The 25,793-nt window shown below is 42.3% G+C and overlaps 1 protein-coding gene across 1 annotated transcript in view; it reads left to right on the top strand.

Moving 5' to 3' along the window:
- Positions 1-25,793, top strand: part of LOC121275076 (adenylate cyclase type 5-like) — a gene marked incomplete at its 5' end in the record, with an annotated part of 230,177 nt that overhangs the window by 197,610 nt on the left and 6,774 nt on the right. Inside the window, 2 exons of the mRNA XM_041182480.1 lie at positions 22,361-22,493; positions 24,939-25,202. Of these exons, the coding sequence (XP_041038414.1) occupies positions 22,361-22,493; positions 24,939-25,202 (397 nt within the window). The remainder of the gene's footprint in view (positions 1-22,360; positions 22,494-24,938; positions 25,203-25,793) is intronic.

The raw sequence follows: 25,793 nt of genomic DNA on the forward strand, positions 1-25,793 counted from the left end.
GTCTTATACTGAGGGTCAGTGTAACAGAGAGAGTGTTATAACTGAGCGTCTTATACTGAGGGTCAGTGTGAGACAGAGAGTGTTATAACTGAGCGTCTTATACTGAGGGTGCCTGTAACAGCGAGAGTGTTATAACTGAGAGTCTTATATTGAGGGTGACTGTAACAGTGAGAGTGTTAAAACTGAGAGTCTTATACTGAGGGTCAGTGTAACCGTGAAAGTGTTATAACTAAGAGTCTTATACTGAGGGTCAGTGTAACAGAGAGAGTGTTATAACTGAGCGTCTAATACTGAGGGTCAGTGTAACAGAGAGAGTGTTTTAATTGAGAGTCTTATACTGAGGGTCAGTGTGTGAGACAGAGTGTTATAACTGGGAGACTTGTACTGAGGGTCAGTGTAACAGAGAGAGTTATAACTGAGTCTTATACTGAGGGTCAGTGTGAGAGAGAGTGTTATAACTAAGAGTCTTATACTGAGTGTCAGTGTGTGGGAGTGAGTGTTATAACTGAGAGTCTTATACTGATGGTTAGTGTAACAGATAGAGTGTTATAACTGAGAGTCTTATACTGAGGGTCAGTGTGTGAGAGAGATGTGTTATAACTGCCAGTCTTATACTGAGGGTCAGTATAACAGAGTGTTATAACTGCGAGTCTTTTACTGATGGTCAGTCTGAGAGAAAGAGTGTTAAAATTGAGAGTCTTAAACTGAGGGTCAGTGTGAGAGAGAGTGTGTTGTAACTGAGCGTCTTTTACTGAGAGTCAGTGTAACAGAGAGTGTTATAACTGAGAGTCTTATACAGAGGGTCAGTGTATCAGCGAGAGTGTTATAACGGAGAGTCAAATACTGAGGGTGACTGTAACAGTGAGAGTGTTATAACTGAGAGTCTTATAATGAGGGTCATTGTAACAGAGAGTGTTATAACTGAGCGTCTTATACTGAGGGTCAGTGTGAGACAGAGAGTGTTATAACTGAGAGTCTTATACTGAGGGTCAGTGTAACAGCGAAAGTTTTATGACTGAGAGTCTTATACTGAGGGTCACTGTAACAGTGAGAGTGTTATAACTGAGTGTTCTATACTGAGAGTCAGTGTAACAGAGAGTGTTATAACTGAGCGTCTTATACTGAGGGTCAGTGTGTGAGAGAAAGTATTATAACTGAGAGTCTTATACTGAGGGTCATTGTGAGAGAGAGTGTGTTATAACTGAGAGTCTTATACTGAGGGTGAGTGTAACAGAGTCAGTGTTATAACTGAGAGTCCTATGCTGAGGGTCAATGTGAGAGAGAGTGTTATAACTGAGTCTTATAATGAGGGTCAGTGTATCTGAGACAGTGTTATAACTGAGAGCCTGATAGTGAGGGTCAGAGTGAGAGACAGTGTGTTACAACTGAGTGTCGTATACTGAGGGTCAGTGTAACAGAGAGAGTGTTATAACTGAGTGCCTTATACTGAGGGTCAGTGTGAGACAAAGAGTGTTTTAACTGAGCGTCTTATACTGAGGGTCAGTGTAACAGCGAGGGTGTTATAACTGAGAGTCTAATACTGAGGGTGACTGTAACAGGGAGAGTGTTATAACTGAGAGTCTTATACTGAGGGTCAGTGTAACAGTGAGAGTGTTATAACTGAGAGTCTTATACTGAGGGTCATTGTAACAGTGAATGTTATAACTGAGAGTCTTATACTGAGGGTCAGTGTAACAGAGAGAGTGTTATAACTGAGCGTCTTATACTGAGGGTCAGTGTAACAGAGAGAGTGTTATAACTGAGCGTCTTATACTGAGGGTCAGTGTAACAGAGAGAGTGTTATAACTGAGTGTCTTATACTGAGGGTCAATGTGAGAGAGAGTGTTATAACTGAGAGTCTTATACTGAGTGTCAGTGCGTGGGAGTGAGTGTTATAACTGAGAGTCTTATACTGAGGGTCAGTATAACAGAGAGTGTTATAACTGTGAGAGTTTTACTGATGGTCAGTCTGAGAGAAAGAGTTTTAAAATTGACAGTCTTAAACTGAGGGTCAGTGTGAGAGAGAGTGTGTTGCAACTGAGCGTCTTATACTGAAAGTCAGTGTAACAGAGAGTGTTATAACTGAGGGTCTTATACTGAGAGTCAGTGTAACAGAGAGAGTGTTGTAACTGAGAGTCTTATACTGAGGGTCAGTGTAACAGAGAGAGTGTGATAACTGATAGTGTTATACTGAGCGTCATTGTGAGAGAGTGTGTGATATAAATGAGAGTCATATACTGAGGGTCAGTGTAACAGAGAGAGTGTTTTAATAGAGAGTCTTATACTGAGGGTCAGTGTGACAGAGAGAGTGTCATAACTGAGTGTCTTATGCTAAGGGTCAGTGTAACAGAGAGAGTGTTATAACTAAGTCTTATAGTCATGGTCAGTGTAACAGAGAGAGTGTGATAACTGAGAGTGTTTAACTGAGCGTCATTGTGAGAGTGTGTGTGTTATAACTGAGTGTCTTATACAGAGGGTCTGTGTAACAGAGAGAGTGTTTTAACAGAGAGTCTTATACTGAGGGTCAGTGTGACAGAGAGAGTGTCATAACTGAGAGTCTTATACTGAGGGTAAGTGTGTAAGAGAGTGTTTTATAACTGAGTATATAAACTGAGGGTCAGTGTACAGAGAGAGTGTTAAAATTGAGAGTCTTAAACTGAGGGTCAGTGTGAGAAAGAGTGTGTTGCAACTGAGCGTCTTATACTGAGAGTCCGTGTAACAGAGAGAGTGTTATAACTGAGTGTCTTTTACTGAGGGTCATTGTGAGAGAGACTGTTATAACTGAGAGTCTTATACTGAGGGTCAGTGTAACAGGGAGAGTGTTATAACAGAGAGTCTTATACTGAGGGTCAGTGTAACCGTGAAAGTGTTATAACTAAGAGTCTTATACTGAGGGTCAGTGTAACAGAGAGATTGTTATAACTGAGCGTCTAATACTGAGGGTCAGTGTAACAGAGAGAGTGTTTTAATTGAGAGTCTTATACTGAGGGTCAGTGTATGAGAGAGAGTGTTATAACTGGGAGACTTGTACTGAGGGTCAGTGTAACAGAGAGAGAGTTATAACTGAGTCTTATACTGAGGGTCAGTGTGAGAGAGAGTGTTATAACTGAGTCTTAGACAGAGGGTCATTGTGACAGAGAGAGTGTTATAAATGAGAGTCTTATACTAAGTGTCAGTGTGAGAGAGCGAGTGTTATAACTGAGCATCTTATACTGAGGGTCTGTGTAATAGAGAGAGTGTTATAACTGAGTGTCTTTTACTGAGGGTCATTGTGAGAGAGACTGTTATAGCTGAGAGTCTTATTCTGAGGATCAGTGTGAGAGAGAGAGTTATAACTGATAGTCTGATACTGAGGGTCAATGTAACAGAGAGAGTGTTATAATTGAATGTCTTATACTGAGGGTCAGTGTAACAGGGAGAGTCTTGTAACTGAGTGTCTTATACTGAGGGTCAGTGTGAGAGAGAGCGTGTTATAACAGAGTCTTTTACTAAGGGTCAGTGTAACATAGAGTGTTATAACAGAGAGTCTTCTACTGAGGTTCAGTGTAACAGAGAGAGTGTTAAAACTGAGAGTCTTATACTGAGGGTCAGTGTAACAGAAAGAGTGTTTTATAACTGAGCATCTTACACTGAGGGTCAGTGTAACAGCGAGAGTGTTATAACTGAGAGTCTTATACGGAGGGACAGTGTGTGAGAGAGTGTGTTATAACTGAGTCTTATACAGAGGGTCAGTGTGACAGAGAGAGTGTTATAACTGAGAGTCTGATACTGAGGGTCAGAGTAACAGAGATAGTGTGATAACTAGGTCTTATACTGAGGGTCAATGTAACCGAGAGTGTGTTATAACTGAGAGTCTTACACTGAGATTCAGTGTGTGAGAGAGAGTGTTATGACTGAGAGTCTTATACTGACATAAAAACAAAAAAACTGTGGATGCTGGAAATCCAAAACAGAAACAGAATTACCTGGAAAAACTCAGCAGGTCTGGCAGCATCGGCGGAGAAGAAAAGAGTTGACGTTTCGAGTCCTCATGACCCTTCGACAGAAGGTCATGAGGATTCGAAACGTCAACTCTTTTCTTCTCCGCCGATGCTGCCAGACCTGCTGAGTTTTTCCAGGTAATTCTGTTTTTGTCTTATACTGACGTTCAGTGTGACAGAGAGAATGTTATAAATGAGAGTCTTATACTGAGTGTCAGTGTAACAGAGAGAGTGTTATAATTGAATGTCTTATACTGAGGGTCAGTGTAACAGGGAGAGTGTTATAACTGAGTGTCTTATACTGAGGACCAGTATGAGAGAGATCGTGTTATCACAGAGTCTTATACTAAGGGTCAGCGTAACATAGAGTGATATAACAGAGAGACTTATACTGAGGTTCAGTGTAACAGAGAGAGTGTTAAAACTGAGAGTCTTATACTGAGGGTCAGTGTAACAGAAAGAGTGTTTTATAACTGAGCATCTTATACTGAGAGTCAGTGTAACAGCGAGAGTGTTATAACTGAGAGTCTTATACTGAGGGACAGTGTGTGAGAGAGAGTGTTATAACTGAGTCTTAGACAGAGGGTCAGTGTGACAGAGAGAGTGTTATAACTGAGAGTCTGATACTGAGGGTCAGAGTGAGAGAGAGTATGTTATAACTGAGAGTCTTATACTGAGGGTCAGTGTAACAGAGATAGTGTGATAACTAGGTCTTATACTGAGGGTCAATGTAACCGAGAGTGTGTTATAACAGAGAGTCTTACACTGAGAATCAGTGTGTGAGAGAGAGGGTTATAACTAAGTGTCTTATACTGAGGTCAGTGTAACAGAGAGAGTGTTATAACTGAGAGTCTTATACTGACGTTCAGTGTGACAGAGAGAATGTTATAAATGAGAGTCTTATACTGAGGGTCAGTGTAACAGAGAGTGTGTTATAACTGAGTCTTATACTGAGGGTCAGAGTGAGAGAGAGAGTCTTATTACTGAGAGTCTGTGAAACAGAGACAGTGTTATAACTGAGAGTCTTATACTGAGGGTCAGTGTTAGAGAGAGTGTGTTATAACTGAGTGTCTTATACTGAGGGTCAGTGTCAGAGAGAGTGTGTTATAACTGAGCGTCTTATACTGAGGGTCAGTGTAACAGAGAGAGTGTTATAACTGAGCGTCTTATACTGAGGGTCAGTGTGAGACAGAGAGTGTTATAACTGAGCGTCTTATACTGAGGGTGACTGTAACAGCGAGAGTGTTATAACTGAGCGTCTTATACTGAGGGTCAGTGTAACAGAGAGAGTGTTATAACTGAGCGTCTTATACTGAGGGTCAGTGTAACAGAGAGAGTGTTATAACTGAGTGTCTTATACTGAGGGTCAATGTGAGAGAGAGTGTTATAACTGAGAGTCTTATACTGAGTGTCAGTGCGTGGGAGTGAGTGTTATAACTGAGAGTCTTATACTGAGGGTCAGTATAACAGAGAGTGTTATAACTGTGAGAGTTTTACTGATGGTCAGTCTGAGAGAAAGAGTTTTAAAATTGACAGTCTTAAACTGAGGGTCAGTGTGAGAGAGAGTGTGTTGCAACTGAGCGTCTTATACTGAAAGTCAGTGTAACAGAGAGTGTTATAACTGAGGGTCTTATACTGAGAGTCAGTGTAACAGAGAGAGTGTTGTAACTGAGAGTCTTATACTGAGGGTCAGTGTAACAGAGAGAGTGTGATAACTGATAGTGTTATACTGAGTGTCATTGTGAGAGAGTGTGTGATATAAATGAGAGTCATATACTGAGGGTCAGTGTAACAGAGAGAGTGTTTTAATAGAGAGTCTTATACTGAGGGTCAGTGTGACAGAGAGAGTGTCATAACTGAGTGTCTTATGCTAAGGGTCAGTGTAACAGAGAGAGTGTTATAACTGAGTCTTATAGTCATGGTCAGTGTAACAGAGAGAGTGTGATAACTGAGAGTGTTTAACTGAGCGTCATTGTGAGAGTGTGTGTGTTATAACTGAGTGTCTTATACAGAGGGTCTGTGTAACAGAGAGAGTGTTTTAACAGAGAGTCTTATACTGAGGGTCAGTGTGACAGAGAGAGTGTCATAACTGAGAGTCTTATACTGAGGGTAAGTGTGTAAGAGAGTGTTTTATAACTGAGTATATAAACTGAGGGTCAGTGTACAGAGAGAGTGTTAAAATTGAGAGTCTTAAACTGAGGGTCAGTGTGAGAAAGAGTGTGTTGCAACTGAGCGTCTTATACTGAGAGTCCGTGTAACAGAGAGAGTGTTATAACTGAGTGTCTTTTACTGAGGGTCATTGTGAGAGAGACTGTTATAACTGAGAGTCTTATACTGAGGGTCAGTGTAACAGGGAGAGTGTTATAACAGAGAGTCTTATACTGAGGGTCAGTGTAACCGTGAAAGTGTTATAACTAAGAGTCTTATACTGAGGGTCAGTGTAACAGAGAGATTGTTATAACTGAGCGTCTAATACTGAGGGTCAGTGTAACAGAGAGAGTGTTTTAATTGAGAGTCTTATACTGAGGGTCAGTGTATGAGAGAGAGTGTTATAACTGGGAGACTTGTACTGAGGGTCAGTGTAACAGAGAGAGAGTTATAACTGAGTCTTATACTGAGGGTCAGTGTGAGAGAGAGTGTTATAACTGAGAGTCTTATACTGAGTGTGATTGTGTGGGAGTGAGTGTTATAACTGAGAGTCTTATACTGATGGTTAGTGTAACAAATAGAGTGTTATAACTGAGAGTCTTATACTGAGGGTCAGTGTAACAGAGAGAATGTTATAACTGCCAGTCTTATACTGAGGGTCAGTATAACAGAGAGTGTTATAACTGCGAGTCTTTTACTGATGGTCAGTCTGAGAGAAAGAGTGTTAAAATTGAGAGTCTTAAACTGAGGGTCAGTGTGAGAGAGAGTGTGTTATAACTGAGGGTCTTATAGTGAGGGTCAGTGTAACAGAGAGAGTGTAATAACTGAGAGTCTTATACCGAGGAACAATGTAACAGAGACAGTGTTATAATGGAGTCTTATACTGAGGGTCACTGTAACAGAGAGAGTGTTACAACAACGAATCTTATACTGAGGGTCAGTGTAACAGAGAGTGTGTTATAACTGAGGATCTTAAACTGAGGGTCAGTGTAACAGAGAGACTGTTATAACTGAGAGTCTTATATTGAGGGTCAGTTTAACAGAGACAGTCTTATAGCTGAGAGTGTGATACTGAGGGTCAGTGTAATAGTGAGTGTTATAACTGAGTCTTATAGTGAGGATCAGTGTAACAGAGAGAGTGTTACAACTGACCGTCTTATACTGAGGGTCAGTGTCAGAGAGTGTTATAACTGAGCGCCTTAAACTGAGAGTCAGTGTAACAGAGAGAGTGTTATATCTGAGTCTTATACTGAGGGTCAGTTTGAGAGAGAGAGTGTTATAACTGAGAGTCTTATACTGAGGGTCAGTGCAACAGAGAGAGTGTTATAACTGAGTCTTATACTGAGGGTCAGCGTGAGAGAGAGCGTGTTATAACTGATAGTCTTATACTGAGGGTCAGTGTAACAGCGAGAGTGTTATAACTGAGTCTTATACTGAGGGTCAGTGCAACAGAGAGAGTGTTATAACTGAGTCTTATACTGAGGGTCAGCGTGAGAGAGAGCGTGTTATAACTGAGAGTCTTATACTGAGAGTCAGAGTAACAGGGAGAGTGTTATAACTGTTTTATACTGAGGGTCAGTGTAACAGAGAGAATGTTATAAATGAGAGTCTTATACTGAGCGTCAGTGTAACAGAGTGTTATTACTGAGCGTCTTATGCTGAGGGTCAGTGTAACAGATAGAGTGTTATAACTGAGAGTCTGATACTGAGGGTCAGTGTGAGAGGGAGTGTTATAACTGAGAGTCTTATAGTGAGGGTCAGTGTAACAGAGAGAGTGTTATAACTGAGAGTGTTATACTGAGGGTCAATGTAACAGAGAGAGTGTTTTAACTGAGAGTCTTTTACTGAGACTCAGTGTAACAGAGTGAGTATTCTAATGGAGCCTTATACTGAGGGTCAGTGTAACAGAGACTGTTATAACTGAGTCTTATACTGAGGGTCAGTGTGAGAGAGAGAGTGTTATAATGGAGTCTTATACTGAGGGTCAGTGTAACAGAGAGAGTTTTATAACTGAGCATCTTATACAGAGGGTCAGTGCAACAGAGAGAGTGTTATAACTGACAGTCTTATACTGAGGGTCAGTGTGAGAAAGAGAGAGTGTTATAACTGAGAGTCTTGTACTGAGGGTCAGTGTAACAGAGAGAGTGCTATAACTGCGAGTCTTATACTGAGGGTCAGTGTGTGAGAGAGAGTGTTAAAACTGAGAACCTTATACTGGGAGTCAGTGTAACAGAGAGAGTGTCATAACTGAGTCTTATACTAAGGGTCAGTTTGAGAGAGAGAGTGTTATAACTAATAGTCTTATACCGAGGGTCAGTGTAACAGAGCGTGTTATAATTGTGTGTCTTATAATGAGGGTAAGTGTAACAGAGAGAGTGTTATAACTGAGAGTCTTATATTGGGGGTCAGTTAAACAGAGACAATGTTATAGCTGAGAGTCTGATACTGAGGGTCAGTGTGAGAGAGAGTGTGTTATAACTGAGTGTCTTATACTAAGGGTTAGTGTAACAGAGTTTGCTATAACTGAGAGTCTTGTAGTGAGGGTCAGTGTAACAGAGAGAGTGTTATATCTAAGCGTCTTATACTGAGGGTCAGTGTGAGAGAGAGTGTGTTATAACTGATGTTCTTATACTGAGGTTCAGTGTCACAGAGAGTGTTAGAACTGAGAGTGTAATAGAAGTGTCAGGTGTAACAGAGAGAGTGTTATAACTGAGCGTTTTATACTGCGGGTCAGTGTGAGAGAGAGCGTGTTATAACTGAGCGTCTTATACAGTGGGTCAGTGTAACAGAGAGAGTGTTATAACTGAGTCTTATACTGAGGGTCAGTGTGAGAGAGAGATTGTTATAACCGAGAGTCTTATATTGAGGGTCAGTGTAACAGAGATTGTTATAACTGTGTGTCTTATACTGAGCGTCAGTGTAACAGAGAGTGTTATAACTGAGCGTCTTATGCTGAGGGTCAGTGTAACAGAGTGAGTGTTATAACTGAGAGTCTTATATTGAGGGTCAGTTAAACAGAGACAGTGTTATAGCTGAGTGTCTGATACTGAGGGTCAGTGTGAGAGAGAGTGTGTAATAACTGAGTGTCTTATACTGAGGGTCAGTGTAACAGAGAGAGTGTTATAACTGAGTCTTATGCTGAGACACAGTGTAACAGAGAGAGTGTTATAACTGAGTCTTATGCTGAGACACAGTGTAACAGAGAGAGTGTTATAATGGAGTCTTATACTGAGGATCAGTGTGACAGTGAGAGTGTTATAACTGAGCATCTTATACTGAGGGTCAGTGTGAGAGAGAGAATGCTATAACTGAGCGTCTTATACAGACGGTCAGTGTAACAGAGACAGAGTTATAACTGAGAGTCTTATATTGAGGATCAGTTTAACAGAGACAGTGCTATAGCTGAGAGTCTGATAGTGAGGGTCCGTTTCAGAGAGTGTTATAACTGAAAGTCTTATATTGAGGATCAGTTTAACAGAGACAGTGCTATAGCTGAGAGTCTGATACTGAGGGTCCGTTTCAGAGAGTGTTATTACTGAGCGCCTTATACAGAGGGTCGGTGTAACAGAGAGAGTGCTATAACTGAGAGTCTTATATTGGGGGTCAGTTAAACAGAGACAATGTTATAGCTGAGAGTCTGATACTGAGGGTCAGTGTGAGAGAGAGTGCGTTATATCTGAGTGTCTTATACTAAGTGTTAGTGTAACAGAGATTGCTATAACTGAGAGTCTTATACTGAGGGTCAGTGTGAGAGAGAGTATGTTATAACTGATGTTCTTATACTGAGGGTCAGTGTCACAGAGAGTGTTAGAACTGAGAGTCTAATAGTAAGTGTCAGTGTAACAGAGAGAGTGTTATAACTGAGCGTTTTATACTGCGGGTCAATGTGAGAGTGAGAGTGTTATAACTGAGCGTCTTATACAGTGGGTCAGTGTAACAGAGAGTGTAATAACTGAGAGTCTTATATTGGGGGTCAGTTAAACAGAGACAATGTTATAGCTGAGAGTCTGATACTGAGGGTCAATGTGAGAGAGATTGTGTTATAACTGCGTGTCTTATACTAAGGGTTAGTGTAACAGAGAGAGTGTAATAACTGAGAGTCTTATACCGAGGAACAATTTAACAGAGACAGTGTTATACTGGAGCCTTATACTGATGGGTCACTGCAACAGAGAGAGTGTTATAACATCGAGTCTTATACTTAGGGTCACTGTAACAGAGAGAGTGTTATATCTAAGCGTCTTATACTGAGGGTCAGTGTGAGAGAGAGTGTGTTATAACTGAGGGTCTTATAGTGAGGGTCAGTGTAACAGAGAGAGTGTAATAAATGAGAGTCTTATACCGAGGAACAATGTAACAGAGACAGTGTTATAATGGAGCCTTATACTGAGGGTCACTGTAACAGAGAGAGTGTTACAACAGCGAGTCTTATACTGAGGGTCAGTGTAAAAGAGAGTGTGTTATAACTGAGGATCTTATACTGAGGGTCAGTGTAACAGAGAGAGTGTTATAACTGAGAGTCTTATATTGAGGGTCAGTTTAACAGAGACAGTCTTATAGCTGAGAGTGTGATACTGAGGGTCAGTGGAATAGTGAGTGTTATAACTGAGTCTTATAGCGAGGATCAGTGCAACAGAGAGAGTGTTACAACTGACCGTCTTATACTGAGGGTCAGTGTCAGAGAGTGTTATAACTGAGCGCCTTATACAGTGGGTCAGTGTAACAGAGAGAGTGCTATAACTGAGTCTTATACTGAGGGTCAGTGTGAGAGAGAGATTGTTATAACCGAGAGTCTTATATTGAGGGTCAGTGTAACAGAGATTGTTATAACTGTGTGTCTTATACTGAGCGTCAGTGTAACAGTGTTATAACTGAGAGTCTTATATTGAGGGTCAATTAAACAGATACAGTGTTATAGCTGAGAGTCTGATACTGAGGGTCAATGTGAGAGAGATTGTGTTATAACTGCGTGTCTTTTACTAAGGGTCAGTGTAACAGAGAGAGTGTGATAACTGAGAGTGTTTAACTGAGCGTCATTGTGAGAGTGTGTGTGTTATAACTGAGTGTCTTATACAGAGGGTCTGTGTAACAGAGAGAGTGTTTTAACAGAGAGTCTTATACTGAGGGTCAGTGTGACAGAGAGAGTGTCATAACTGAGAGTCTTATACTGAGGGTAAGTGTGTAAGAGAGTGTTTTATAACTGAGTATATAAACTGAGGGTCAGTGTACAGAGAGAGTGTTAAAATTGAGAGTCTTAAACTGAGGGTCAGTGTGAGAAAGAGTGTGTTGCAACTGAGCGTCTTATACTGAGAGTCCGTGTAACAGAGAGAGTGTTATAACTGAGTGTCTTTTACTGAGGGTCATTGTGAGAGAGACTGTTATAACTGAGAGTCTTATACTGAGGGTCAGTGTAACAGGGAGAGTGTTATAACAGAGAGTCTTATACTGAGGGTCAGTGTAACCGTGAAAGTGTTATAACTAAGAGTCTTATACTGAGGGTCAGTGTAACAGAGAGATTGTTATAACTGAGCGTCTAATACTGAGGGTCAGTGTAACAGAGAGAGTGTTTTAATTGAGAGTCTTATACTGAGGGTCAGTGTATGAGAGAGAGTGTTATAACTGGGAGACTTGTACTGAGGGTCAGTGTAACAGAGAGAGAGTTATAACTGAGTCTTATACTGAGGGTCAGTGTGAGAGAGAGTGTTATAACTGAGAGTCTTATACTGAGTGTGATTGTGTGGGAGTGAGTGTTATAACTGAGAGTCTTATACTGATGGTTAGTGTAACAAATAGAGTGTTATAACTGAGAGTCTTATACTGAGGGTCAGTGTAACAGAGAGAATGTTATAACTGCCAGTCTTATACTGAGGGTCAGTATAACAGAGAGTGTTATAACTGCGAGTCTTTTACTGATGGTCAGTCTGAGAGAAAGAGTGTTAAAATTGAGAGTCTTAAACTGAGGGTCAGTGTGAGAGAGAGTGTGTTATAACTGAGGGTCTTATAGTGAGGGTCAGTGTAACAGAGAGAGTGTAATAACTGAGAGTCTTATACCGAGGAACAATGTAACAGAGACAGTGTTATAATGGAGTCTTATACTGAGGGTCACTGTAACAGAGAGAGTGTTACAACAACGAATCTTATACTGAGGGTCAGTGTAACAGAGAGTGTGTTATAACTGAGGATCTTAAACTGAGGGTCAGTGTAACAGAGAGACTGTTATAACTGAGAGTCTTATATTGAGGGTCAGTTTAACAGAGACAGTCTTATAGCTGAGAGTGTGATACTGAGGGTCAGTGTAATAGTGAGTGTTATAACTGAGTCTTATAGTGAGGATCAGTGTAACAGAGAGAGTGTTACAACTGACCGTCTTATACTGAGGGTCAGTGTCAGAGAGTGTTATAACTGAGCGCCTTAAACTGAGAGTCAGTGTAACAGAGAGAGTGTTATATCTGAGTCTTATACTGAGGGTCAGTTTGAGAGAGAGAGTGTTATAACTGAGAGTCTTATACTGAGGGTCAGTGCAACAGAGAGAGTGTTATAACTGAGTCTTATACTGAGGGTCAGCGTGAGAGAGAGCGTGTTATAACTGATAGTCTTATACTGAGGGTCAGTGTAACAGCGAGAGTGTTATAACTGAGTCTTATACTGAGGGTCAGTGCAACAGAGAGAGTGTTATAACTGAGTCTTATACTGAGGGTCAGCGTGAGAGAGAGCGTGTTATAACTGAGAGTCTTATACTGAGAGTCAGAGTAACAGGGAGAGTGTTATAACTGTTTTATACTGAGGGTCAGTGTAACAGAGAAAATGTTATAAATGAGAGTCTTATACTGAGCGTCAGTGTAACAGAGTGTTATTACTGAGCGTCTTATGCTGAGGGTCAGTGTAACAGATAGAGTGTTATAACTGAGAGTCTGATACTGAGGGTCAGTGTGAGAGGGAGTGTTATAACTGAGAGTCTTATAGTGAGGGTCAGTGTAACAGAGAGAGTGTTATAACTGAGAGTGTTATACTGAGGGTCAATGTAACAGAGAGAGTGTTTTAACTGAGAGTCTTTTACTGAGACTCAGTGTAACAGAGTGAGTATTCTAATGGAGCCTTATACTGAGGGTCAGTGTAACAGAGACTGTTATAACTGAGTCTTATACTGAGGGTCAGTGTGAGAGAGAGAGTGTTATAATGGAGTCTTATACTGAGGGTCAGTGTAACAGAGAGAGTTTTATAACTGAGCATCTTATACAGAGGGTCAGTGCAACAGAGAGAGTGTTATAACTGACAGTCTTATACTGAGGGTCAGTGTGAGAAAGAGAGAGTGTTATAACTGAGAGTCTTGTACTGAGGGTCAGTGTAACAGAGAGAGTGCTATAACTGCGAGTCTTATACTGAGGGTCAGTGTGTGAGAGAGAGTGTTAAAACTGAGAACCTTATACTGGGAGTCAGTGTAACAGAGAGAGTGTCATAACTGAGTCTTATACTAAGGGTCAGTTTGAGAGAGAGAGTGTTATAACTAATAGTCTTATACCGAGGGTCAGTGTAACAGAGCGTGTTATAATTGTGTGTCTTATAATGAGGGTAAGTGTAACAGAGAGAGTGTTATAACTGAGAGTCTTATATTGGGGGTCAGTTAAACAGAGACAATGTTATAGCTGAGAGTCTGATACTGAGGGTCAGTGTGAGAGAGAGTGTGTTATAACTGAGTGTCTTATACTAAGGGTTAGTGTAACAGAGTTTGCTATAACTGAGAGTCTTGTAGTGAGGGTCAGTGTAACAGAGAGAGTGTTATATCTAAGCGTCTTATACTGAGGGTCAGTGTGAGAGAGAGTGTGTTATAACTGATGTTCTTATACTGAGGTTCAGTGTCACAGAGAGTGTTAGAACTGAGAGTGTAATAGAAGTGTCAGGTGTAACAGAGAGAGTGTTATAACTGAGCGTTTTATACTGCGGGTCAGTGTGAGAGAGAGCGTGTTATAACTGAGCGTCTTATACAGTGGGTCAGTGTAACAGAGAGAGTGTTATAACTGAGTCTTATACTGAGGGTCAGTGTGAGAGAGAGATTGTTATAACCGAGAGTCTTATATTGAGGGTCAGTGTAACAGAGATTGTTATAACTGTGTGTCTTATACTGAGCGTCAGTGTAACAGAGAGTGTTATAACTGAGCGTCTTATGCTGAGGGTCAGTGTAACAGATAGAGTGTTATAACTGAGAGTCTGATACTGAGGGTCAGTGTGAGAGGGAGTGTTATAACTGAGAGTCTTATAGTGAGGGTCAGTGTAACAGAGAGAGTGTTATAACTGAGAGTGTTATACTGAGGGTCAATGTAACAGAGAGAGTGTTTTAACTGAGAGTCTTTTACTGAGACTCAGTGTAACAGAGTGAGTATTCTAATGGAGCCTTATACTGAGGGTCAGTGTAACAGAGACTGTTATAACTGAGTCTTATACTGAGGGTCAGTGTGAGAGAGAGAGTGTTATAATGGAGTCTTATACTGAGGGTCAGTGTAACAGAGAGAGTTTTATAACTGAGCATCTTATACAGAGGGTCAGTGCAACAGAGAGAGTGTTATAACTGACAGTCTTATACTGAGGGTCAGTGTGAGAAAGAGAGAGTGTTATAACTGAGAGTCTTGTACTGAGGGTCAGTGTAACAGAGAGAGTGCTATAACTGCGAGTCTTATACTGAGGGTCAGTGTGTGAGAGAGAGTGTTAAAACTGAGAACCTTATACTGGGAGTCAGTGTAACAGAGAGAGTGTCATAACTGAGTCTTATACTAAGGGTCAGTTTGAGAGAGAGAGTGTTATAACTAATAGTCTTATACCGAGGGTCAGTGTAACAGAGCGTGTTATAATTGTGTGTCTTATAATGAGGGTAAGTGTAACAGAGAGAGTGTTATAACTGAGAGTCTTATATTGGGGGTCAGTTAAACAGAGACAATGTTATAGCTGAGAGTCTGATACTGAGGGTCAGTGTGAGAGAGAGTGTGTTATAACTGAGTGTCTTATACTAAGGGTTAGTGTAACAGAGTTTGCTATAACTGAGAGTCTTGTAGTGAGGGTCAGTGTAACAGAGAGAGTGTTATATCTAAGCGTCTTATACTGAGGGTCAGTGTGAGAGAGAGTGTGTTATAACTGATGTTCTTATACTGAGGTTCAGTGTCACAGAGAGTGTTAGAACTGAGAGTGTAATAGAAGTGTCAGGTGTAACAGAGAGAGTGTTATAACTGAGCGTTTTATACTGCGGGTCAGTGTGAGAGAGAGCGTGTTATAACTGAGCGTCTTATACAGTGGGTCAGTGTAACAGAGAGAGTGTTATAACTGAGTCTTATACTGAGGGTCAGTGTGAGAGAGAGATTGTTATAACCGAGAGTCTTATATTGAGGGTCAGTGTAACAGAGATTGTTATAACTGTGTGTCTTATACTGAGCGTCAGTGTAACAGAGAGTGTTATAACTGAGCGTCTTATGCTGAGGGTCAGTGTAACAGAGTGAGTGTTATAACTGAGAGTCTTATATTGAGGGTCAGTTAAACAGAGACAGTGTTATAGCTGAGTGTCTGATACTGAGGGTCAGTGTGAGAGAGAGTGTGTAATAACTGAGTGTCTTATACTGAGGGTCAGTGTAACAGAGAGAGTGTTATAACTGAGTCTTATGCTGAGACACAGTGTAACAGAGAGAGTGTTATAACTGAGTCTTATGCTGAGACACAGTGTAACAGAGAGAGTGTTATAATGGAGTCTTATACTGAGGATCAGTGTGACAGTGAGAGTGTTATAACTGAGCATCTTATACTGAGGGTCAGTGTGAGAGAGAGAATGCTATAACTGAGCGTCTTATACAGACGGTCAGTGTAACAGAGACAGAGTTATAACTGAGAGTCTTATATTGAGGATCAGTTTAACAGAGACAGTGCTATAGCTGAGAGTCTGATAGTGAGGGTCCGTTTCAGAGAGTGTTATAACTGAGAGTCTTATATTGAGGATCAGTTTAACAGAGACAGTGCTATAGCTGAGAGTCTGATACTGAGGGTCCGTTTCAGAGAGTGTTATTACTGAGCGCCTTATACAGAGGGTCGGTGTAACAGAGAGAGTGCTATAACTGAGAGTCTTATATTGGGGGTCAGTTAAACAGAGACAATGTTATAGCTGAGAGTCTGATACTGAGGGTCAGTGTGAGAGAGAGTGCGTTATATCTGAGTGTCTTATACTAAGTGTTAGTGTAACAGAGATTGCTATAACTGAGAGTCTTATACTGAGGGTCAGTGTGAGAGAGAGTATGTTATAACTGATGTTCTTATACTGAGGGTCAGTGTCACAGAGAGTGTTAGAACTGAGAGTCTAATAGTAAGTGTCAGTGTAACAGAGAGAGTGTTATAACTGAGCGTTTTATACTGCGGGTCAATGTGAGAGTGAGAGTGTTATAACTGAGCGTCTTATACAGTGGGTCAGTGTAACAGAGAGTGTAATAACTGAGAGTCTTATATTGGGGGTCAGTTAAACAGAGACAATGTTATAGCTGAGAGTCTGATACTGAGGGTCAATGTGAGAGAGATTGTGTTATAACTGCGTGTCTTATACTAAGGGTTAGTGTAACAGAGAGAGTGTAATAACTGAGAGTCTTATACCGAGGAACAATTTAACAGAGACAGTGTTATACTGGAGCCTTATACTGATGGGTCACTGCAACAGAGAGAGTGTTATAACATCGAGTCTTATACTTAGGGTCACTGTAACAGAGAGAGTGTTATATCTAAGCGTCTTATACTGAGGGTCAGTGTGAGAGAGAGTGTGTTATAACTGAGGGTCTTATAGTGAGGGTCAGTGTAACAGAGAGAGTGTAATAAATGAGAGTCTTATACCGAGGAACAATGTAACAGAGACAGTGTTATAATGGAGCCTTATACTGAGGGTCACTGTAACAGAGAGAGTGTTACAACAGCGAGTCTTATACTGAGGGTCAGTGTAAAAGAGAGTGTGTTATAACTGAGGATCTTATACTGAGGGTCAGTGTAACAGAGAGAGTGTTATAACTGAGAGTCTTATATTGAGGGTCAGTTTAACAGAGACAGTCTTATAGCTGAGAGTGTGATACTGAGGGTCAGTGGAATAGTGAGTGTTATAACTGAGTCTTATAGCGAGGATCAGTGCAACAGAGAGAGTGTTACAACTGACCGTCTTATACTGAGGGTCAGTGTCAGAGAGTGTTATAACTGAGCGCCTTATACAGAGGGTCAGTGTAACAGAGAGAGTGCTATAACTGAGTCTTATACTGAGGGTCAGTGTGAGAGAGAGATTGTTATAACCGAGAGTCTTATATTGAGGGTCAGTGTAACAGAGATTGTTATAACTGTGTGTCTTATACTGAGCGTCAGTGTAACAGTGTTATAACTGAGAGTCTTATATTGAGGGTCAATTAAACAGATACAGTGTTATAGCTGAGAGTCTGATACTGAGGGTCAATGTGAGAGAGATTGTGTTATAACTGCGTGTCTTTTACTAAGGGTTAGTGTAACAGAGAGAGTGTAATAACTGAGAGTCTTATACCGAGGAACAATTTAACAGAGACAGTGTTATACTGGAGCCTTATACTGATGGGTCACTGCAACAGAGAGAGTGTTATAACATCGAGTCTTATACTTAGGGTCACTGTAACAGAGAGAGTGTTATAACTGAGCGTCTTATACTGAGGGTCAGTGTGAGAGAGAGCGTGTTATAACTGAGCGTCTTATACAGTGGGTCAGTGTAACAGAGAGAGTGTTATAACTGAGTCTTATACTGAGGGTCAGTGTGAGAGAGAGATTGTTATAACCGAGAGTCTTATATTGAGGGTCAGTGTAACAGAGATTGTTATAACTGTGTGTCTTATACTGAGCGTCAGTGTAACAGAGAGTGTTATAACTGAGCGTCTTATGCTGAGGGTCAGTGTAACAGAGTGAGTGTTATAACTGAGAGTCTTATATTGAGGGTCAGTTAAACAGGGACAGTGTTATAGCTGAGAGTCTGATACTGAGGGTCAGTGTGAGAGAGAGTGTGTTATAACTGATGTTCTTATACTGAGGGTCAGTGTCACAGAGAGTGTTAGAACTGAGAGTCTAATAGTAAGTGTCAGTGTAACAGAGAGAGTGTTATAACTGAGCGTTTTATACTGCGGGTCAATGTGAGAGAGAGAGTGTTATTACTGAGCGTCTTATACAGTGGGTCAGTGTAACAGAGAGTGTTATAACTGAGAGTCTTATATTGGGGGTCAGTTAAACAGAGACAATGTTATAGCTGAGAGTCTGATACTGAGGGTCAATGTGAGAGAGATTGTGTTATAACTGCGTGTCTTATACTAAGGGTTAGTGTAACAGAGAGAGTGTAATAACTGAGAGTCTTATACCGAGGAACAATTTAACAGAGACAGTGTTATACTGGAGCCTTATACTGATGGGTCACTGCAACAGAGAGAGTGTTATAACATCGAGTCTTATACTTAGGGTCACTGTAACAGAGAGAGTGTTATAACTGAGCGTCTTATACTGAGGGTCAGTGTGAGAGAGTGTGTTATAACTGAGCGTCTTATACAAAGGGTCAGTGTAACAGAGAGTGTGTTATAAGTGAGAATCTTATACTGAGGGTCAGTGTAACAGAAGAGTGTTATAACTGAGCGTCTTATACTGAGGGTCAGTGTAACAGAGAGTGTTATAATTGTGTGTCTTATACTGAGGGTCAGTGTAACAGAGAGACTGTTATAACTGAGAGTCTTATATTGGGGGTCAGTTAAACAGAGACAATGTTATAGCTGAGAGTCTGATACTGAAGGTCAGTGTGAGAGAGAGTGTGTTATAACTGAGTGCCTTATACTAAGGGTTAGTGTAACAGAGATTGCTATAACTGAGAGTCTTATAGTGAGGGTCAGTGTAACAGAGAGAGTGTTATATCTAAGCGTCTTATACTGAGGGTCAGTGTGATAGAGAGTGTATTATAGCTGAGGGTCTTATACTGAGGGTCAGTGTCACAGAGAGTGTTATAACTGAGAGTCTAATAGTAAGTGTCAGTGTAACAGAGAGAGTGTTATAACTGTGTGTCTTATACTGTGCGTCAGTGTAACAGAGAGATTGTTATAACTGAGCGTCTTATGCTGAGGGTCAGTGTAACAGAGTGAGTGTTATAACTGAGAGTCTTATATTGAGGGTCAGTTAAACAGAGATAGTTTTATAGCTAAGAGTCTGATACTGAGGGTCAGTGTGAGAGAGAGTGTGTTATAACTGAGTATCTTATACTGAGGGTCAGTGTAACAGAGAGAGTGTTATAAATGAGAGTCTTATAGTGAGGGTCAGTGTAACAGAGAGAGTGTTATAACTGAGCGTCTTATACAGAGGGTCAGTGTAACAGAGAGAGTGTTATAATTTAGAGTCTTATACTGAGGGTCAGTGTAACAGAGAGAGTGTTATAACTGAGGATGTTATACTGAGGGTCAGTGTAACAGAGACAGTGTTATAACTGAGAGTCTTATACTGAGGGTCAGTGTAAAACAGTGTAATAACTGAGAGTCTTATACCAGGAATCAGTGTAACAGAGACAGTGTTATAATGGAGCCTTATACTGATGGGTCACTGCAACAGAGAGAGTGTTATAACAGTGAGTCTTATACTGAGCGTCAGTGTGAGAAAGAGAGTGTTATAACTGAGTGTCTTATACTGGGGGTCAGTGTAACAGAGAGTGTTATAACTGAGAGTCTTATACTGAGGGTCAGAGTGAGAGAGAGAGTGTTATAACTGAGAGTCTTATACTGAGGGACAGTGTCACAGAGAGTGTTATAACTGAGAGTCTTTTACTGAGAGTCAGTGTAACAGAGAGAGTGTTATAACTGAGAGTCTTATACAGAGGATTAGTGTCACAGAGACAGTGTTATAATGGAGCCTTATACTGAGGGTCACTGTAACAGAGAGTGTGTTATAATTTAGAGTCTTATATTGAGACTCAGCGTAACAGAGAGAGTGTTCTAATGGAGCGTTATACTGAGGGTCAGTGTAACAGAGTGTTATAACTGAGAGTCTTATACTGAGGGTCAATGTAACAGAGAGTGTTTTTACTGAGAGTCTTATGCTGAGACTCAGTGTAACAGAGAGAATGTTATAACTGAGAGTCTTATATTGAGGGTGAGTGTAACAGAGACAGTGTTATAACTGAGAGTCTTATGCTGAGACTCAGTGTAACAGAGACAGTGTTATAATGGAGTCTTATACTCAGGGTCAGTGTAACAGAGAGACTGTTATAACTGATAGTCTAACACTGAGACTCAGTTTAACAGAGAGAGTGTTATAACTGAGAGTCTTATGCTGAGACAAAGTGTAACAGAGAGAGTGTTATAACTGAGACTCTTATACTGAGGGTCAGTGTAAAAGCGGGAGTGTTATTACTGAGCCACTTATACTGAGGGTCAGTGTCAGAGAGTGTGTTATAACTGAGCGTCTTATACAGAGGGTCAGTGTAACAGAGAGTGTTGTAACAGAGTGTTATACTTCGGGTCAGTGTAACAGAGAGAGTGTCATAACTGAGCGTCTTATACTGAGGGTCAGTGTGACAGAGAGAATGTTATAATGGAGCCTTGTACTGAGGGTCAGTGTAACCGAGAGAGTGTAAAACTGAGAGTCTTCTACCAAGGATCAGTGTAACAGATACAGTGTTATAATGGACCCTTATACTGATGGATCACTGCAACAGAGAGTGTGTTATAACAGCGAGTCTTATACTGAGGGTCAGTGTAACAGAGAGAGTGTTATAACTGAGAGTCTTATACCGAGGATCAATGTAACAGAGACAGTGTTATAATGGAGCCTTATACTGAGGGTCACTGTAACAGAGAGAGTGTTATAACAGAGAGTCTTATACTGGGGGTCAGTGTCACAGAGAGAGTGTTATAACTGAGAGTCTTATACTGAGGGTCAGTGTGAGAGAGAGATTGTTATAACTGAAAGTCTTATACTGAGCGTCAGTGTAACAGTGTTATAACTGAGAGTCTTATGCTGAGGGTCAGTTAAACAGAGACAGTGTTATAGCTGAGAGTCTGATACTGAGGGTCAGTGTCAGAGTGTGTGTTATAACTGAGCGTCTTATACAGAGGGTCACTGTAACAGAGAGCTTGTTATAACTGAGAGTCTTATACTGAGGGTCAGTGTAACAGAGAGTGTTGTAACAGAGAGTTTTATACAGAGGGTCAGTGTAACAGAGAGAGTGTTACAACTGAGCGTCCTATACTGAGGGTCAGTGTGACAGAGAGAATGTTATAATGGAGCCTTGTACTGAGGGTCAGTGTAACCGAGAGAGTGTAAAACTGAGAGTCTTCTACCAAGGATCAGTGTAACAGATACAGTGTTATAATGGACCCTTATACTGATGGATCACTGCAACAGAGAGTGTGTTATAACAGCGAGTCTTATACTGAGGGTCAGTGTAACAGAGAGAGTGTTATAACTGAGAGTCTTATACCGAGGATCAATGTAACAGAGACAGTGTTATAATGGAGCCTTATACTGAGGGTCACTGTAACAGAGAGAGTGTTATAACAGAGAGTCTTATACTGGGGGTCAGTGTCACAGAGAGAGTGTTATAACTGAGAGTCTTATACTGAGGGTCAGTGTGAGAGAGAGATTGTTATAACTGAAAGTCTTATACTGAGCGTCAGTGTAACAGTGTTATAACTGAGAGTCTTATGCTGAGGGTCAGTTAAACAGAGACAGTGTTATAGCTGAGAGTCTGATACTGAGGGTCAGTGTCAGAGTGTGTGTTATAACTGAGCGTCTTATACAGAGGGTCACTGTAACAGAGAGCTTGTTATAACTGAGAGTCTTATACTGAGGGTCAGTGTAACAGAGAGTGTTGTAACAGAGAGTTTTATACAGAGGGTCAGTGTAACAGAGAGAGTGTTACAACTGAGCGTCCTATACTGAGGGTCAGTGTAACAGAGAGAATGTTATAACTGAGAGTGTTATACTGAGGGTCAGTGTGAGAGAGAGATAGTGTTATAACAGAGTCTTAAACTGAGGGTCAGTGAAACAGAGAGTGTTATAACTGAGTCTTATACTGAGTGTCAATGTAACAGAGAGAGTGTTATAACTGAGCGTCTTATACTGAGGGTCAGTGTGAGTGAGTGTTTTAATTGAGAGGAATTTCCCTGTTCTCCCTATGTTTTCTGTACCCTGTGCTGTCAATGTTACACGTGTCTAAGGTACCTCCCCTCCCCTCTCCTCTTCTCTTACAGCCAGGAGATGGGTAGCAAGGTTGCTCTCAAGTACGTGACCCCTGTTATCCTGACGGTGTTTGTCCTGGCTCTGTACCTCCACGCACAGCAGGTGGAGTCCACAGCCCGGCTCGACTTCCTGTGGAAACTACAGGTAGGGAATACTATCCCGAAACTCCCCCTTCCCTGGGAGTGGGTGGGAGAAAACAGTGTGACGTGTCTCAGAGCGAGAGCTGTCTACTTTTCAGGCAAAGTGCTGTGTGACCACTACACAGAAGAGTACTCAGTCGTTATTTTAATATGATAGCTGGGTGCTGAGAGGGTTAACTTACGAGTTTTACAGACAGGCCTCAGTTGACAATAGTCTATCGCTCTCCGTTTTAAAATGATCAATTGGCTGCTCCCCCACCAGCGTCTACTGCTTTCTGCGAGAGAGAGTCCCACAAGTGACTTGACTCGGTGCCAATCTCCTGCCTTTCCCACCCCACCCCCCACCCCGTACCCTCTGCACATTGTTTCTATTTAGATAATACTCTAATCTCCTCTCGAACGCCTCGATTGACCCTGTCTCCCCCACACTCTCAGGCAGTGCATTCCAGACCCTAACGCCTCGATTGAACCTGTCTCCACCACACTCTCAGGCAGCACATTCCAGATCCTAACGCCTCGATTGACCCTGTCTCCCCCACACTCTCAGGCAGCACATTCCAGACCCTAATGCCGCGATTGACCCTGTCTACCCCACACTCTCAGGCAGCGCATTCCAGATCCTAACGCCTCGATTGACCCTGTCTCCCCCACACTCTCAGGCAGCACAGTCCAGATCCTAACGCCTCGATTGACCCTGTCTCAACCACACTCTCAGGCAGCGCATTCCAGATCCTAATGCCTCGATTGACCCTGTCTCCACCACACTCTCAGGCAGCGCATTCCAGACCCTAACGCCTCGATTGACCCTGTCTCCACCACACTCTCAGGCAACGCATTCCAGACCCTAACGCCTCGATTGACCCTGTCTCCCCCACACTCTCAGGCAGCGCATTCCAGACCCTAACCACGTGAGTTTTTTTCTCACATACACTTGCTTCCCTTTAAATCTCTGCCCTCTCGTTCTCAATCCATTTACGAGCAGGAACAGTTTCTCCCTATCTATTCTCTGCAGCCCCTTCGTGACTTTGAACACCTCTATCAAATCCTCTCTCCACCTTCTCCTCTCCAAGGAAAACAGTCCCAACTTCTCCAATCGTTCCTCATAACTGAGGTGTCCCTGGAACTACCTCTTGTGCACTCTCTCCAATGAGTTCACATCCTTCCTATAGTGCGGCGCCCAGAACTGCGCACAATACTCCAGCTGAGGTCTAACCCAGTGTCTTATATAAAGTCATCATAACCTCCCTGCTCTTGTACGCTCCGCTCCTATTAATAAAGCCGTGTGTGTGTGTGAAGGGGTTTTTACGAAACTCACTCCTGAACACCCTGGATTCGGTTTTAAGGCCCTTGACTTACGTTGGACAGGTGATGAAGGAATATGCTTTTCCAAACATCTCCTCGTGTAACTTGGTGTCCAATTCTGACTGATTGGCGTCTCCAGTGCAACGCCCTGGAATTGTTACAACAACTTGCACTTATGCAGCACCTGTAAAGAAGTAAAACATCCCCAGGGTGATTCACAGGAGTGTAACTCCGTGCAAAACCTGACCCTGAGACACACGAGGAGATATTAGGGACAGATGGCCTGAAGCACAGTCGAAAAGGTTTCTTTTCAGAAGCATCTTAAAGGAGAGAGTGACCGAGAGGTTTAGGGAGGGGATTCCAGAGCTCGGGGCCCCCAGGCAGCTGAAGGCACGGCCACCAATGGGGGAGCGATGGGAATCAGGAAGGGGGATGTGCAAGAGTCTGGAATTAGAGGAGTGCAGAGATCTCGGAGGGTTGTAGGGGGCTGGAGGAGGACACAGAGATAGGGAGGGTTGTAGGGACTGGAGGAGGTTACAGAGATAGGGAGGGGTGTAGGGGCTGGAGGAGGTTACAGAGATAGGGAGGGGTGTAGGGGCTGGAGGAGGTTACAGAGATAGGGAGGGGTGTAGGGGCTGGAGGAGGTTACAGAGATAGGGAGGGGTGTAGGGGCTGGAGGAGGTTACAGAGATAGGGAGGGTTGTAGGGGCTGGAGGAGGTTACAGAGATAGCAAGGGGTGTAGGGGACTGGAGGATGTTACAGAGAAAGGGAGGGTTGTAGGTGCTGGAGGAGGTTACAGAGAAAAGGAGGGTTGTAGGGGCTGGAGAAGGTTACAGAGATAGGGAGGGTTGTAGGGGCTGGAGGAGGTTACAGAGATAGGGAGGGGTGGAGGGTCTGGAGTGGAGTTACAGAGATAGGGAGGGTTGTAGGGGCTGGAGGAGGTTACAGAGATAGGGAGGGGTGTAGGGGCTGGAGGAGGTTACAGAGATAGGGAGGGGTGTAGGGGCTAGAGGATGTTACAGAGATAGGGAGGGGAGAGAAATGATTTGAAAACAAGACCTACTTTGTTATTTATTGTTGATGAAAAGCTTTTGGACGTTTTTGAGAGAGCGGGATTATGAAGTGAAGTCTCTCTTCCGTGTGCAGGCCACAGAGGAGAAGGAGGAGATGGAGGAACTTCAGGCTTATAACCGAAGGCTGCTTCACAACATCCTGCCCAAAGACGTGGCAGCTCACTTCCTCGCCCGTGAGCGGCGTAACGATGAACTCTATTACCAGTCCTGTGAGTGTGTCGCAGTCATGTTCGCCTCCATCAGCAACTTCTCCGAGTTTTATGTGGAGTTAGAGGCAAACAACGAGGGTGTGGAGTGTCTCCGGCTCCTGAATGAAATCATCGCCGACTTCGACGAGGTGACTAGAGAGTTTCGGGAGTCTGTTAAAGAGTGGGGGGAATGTGTGTGAGTGTGAGAGAGAGTAAGAGCGCCTGTGCGAGAGAGAGAGAGACTGTAAGACATAGGAGCAGAAATTAGGCCATTCGGCCCATCGAGTCTGCTCCGCCATTCAATCACGGCTGATAAGTTTCTCAACCCCATTCTCCCACCTTCTCCCCGTAACCTTTGATCCCCTTACCAGTCAAGAACCTGTCTATCTCGGTCTTAAATACACTCAATGACCTGGCCTCCACAGCCTTCTGTGGCAATGAATTCCATAGATTCACCACTCTCTGGCTAAAGAAGTTTCTCCTCATCTCTGTTCTAAAAGGTCTTCCCTTTACTCTGAGGCTGTGCCCTCAGGTCCTAGTCTCTCCTACTAATGGAAACATCTTCCCCACGTCCACTCTATCCAGGCCTTTCAGTATTCTGTAAGTTTCAATCAGATCCCCCTCATCCTTCTAAACTCCACCGAGTATAGACCCAGAGTCCTCAAACGTTCCTCATATGTTAAGCCTTTCATTCCTGGGATCATTCTCGTGAACCTCCTCTGGACCCTCTCCAGGGCCAG

Source organism: Carcharodon carcharias (genome assembly GCF_017639515.1).
Source record: "Carcharodon carcharias isolate sCarCar2 chromosome X unlocalized genomic scaffold, sCarCar2.pri SUPER_X_unloc_10, whole genome shotgun sequence".
Lineage (NCBI taxonomy): Eukaryota > Metazoa > Chordata > Chondrichthyes > Lamniformes > Lamnidae > Carcharodon > Carcharodon carcharias.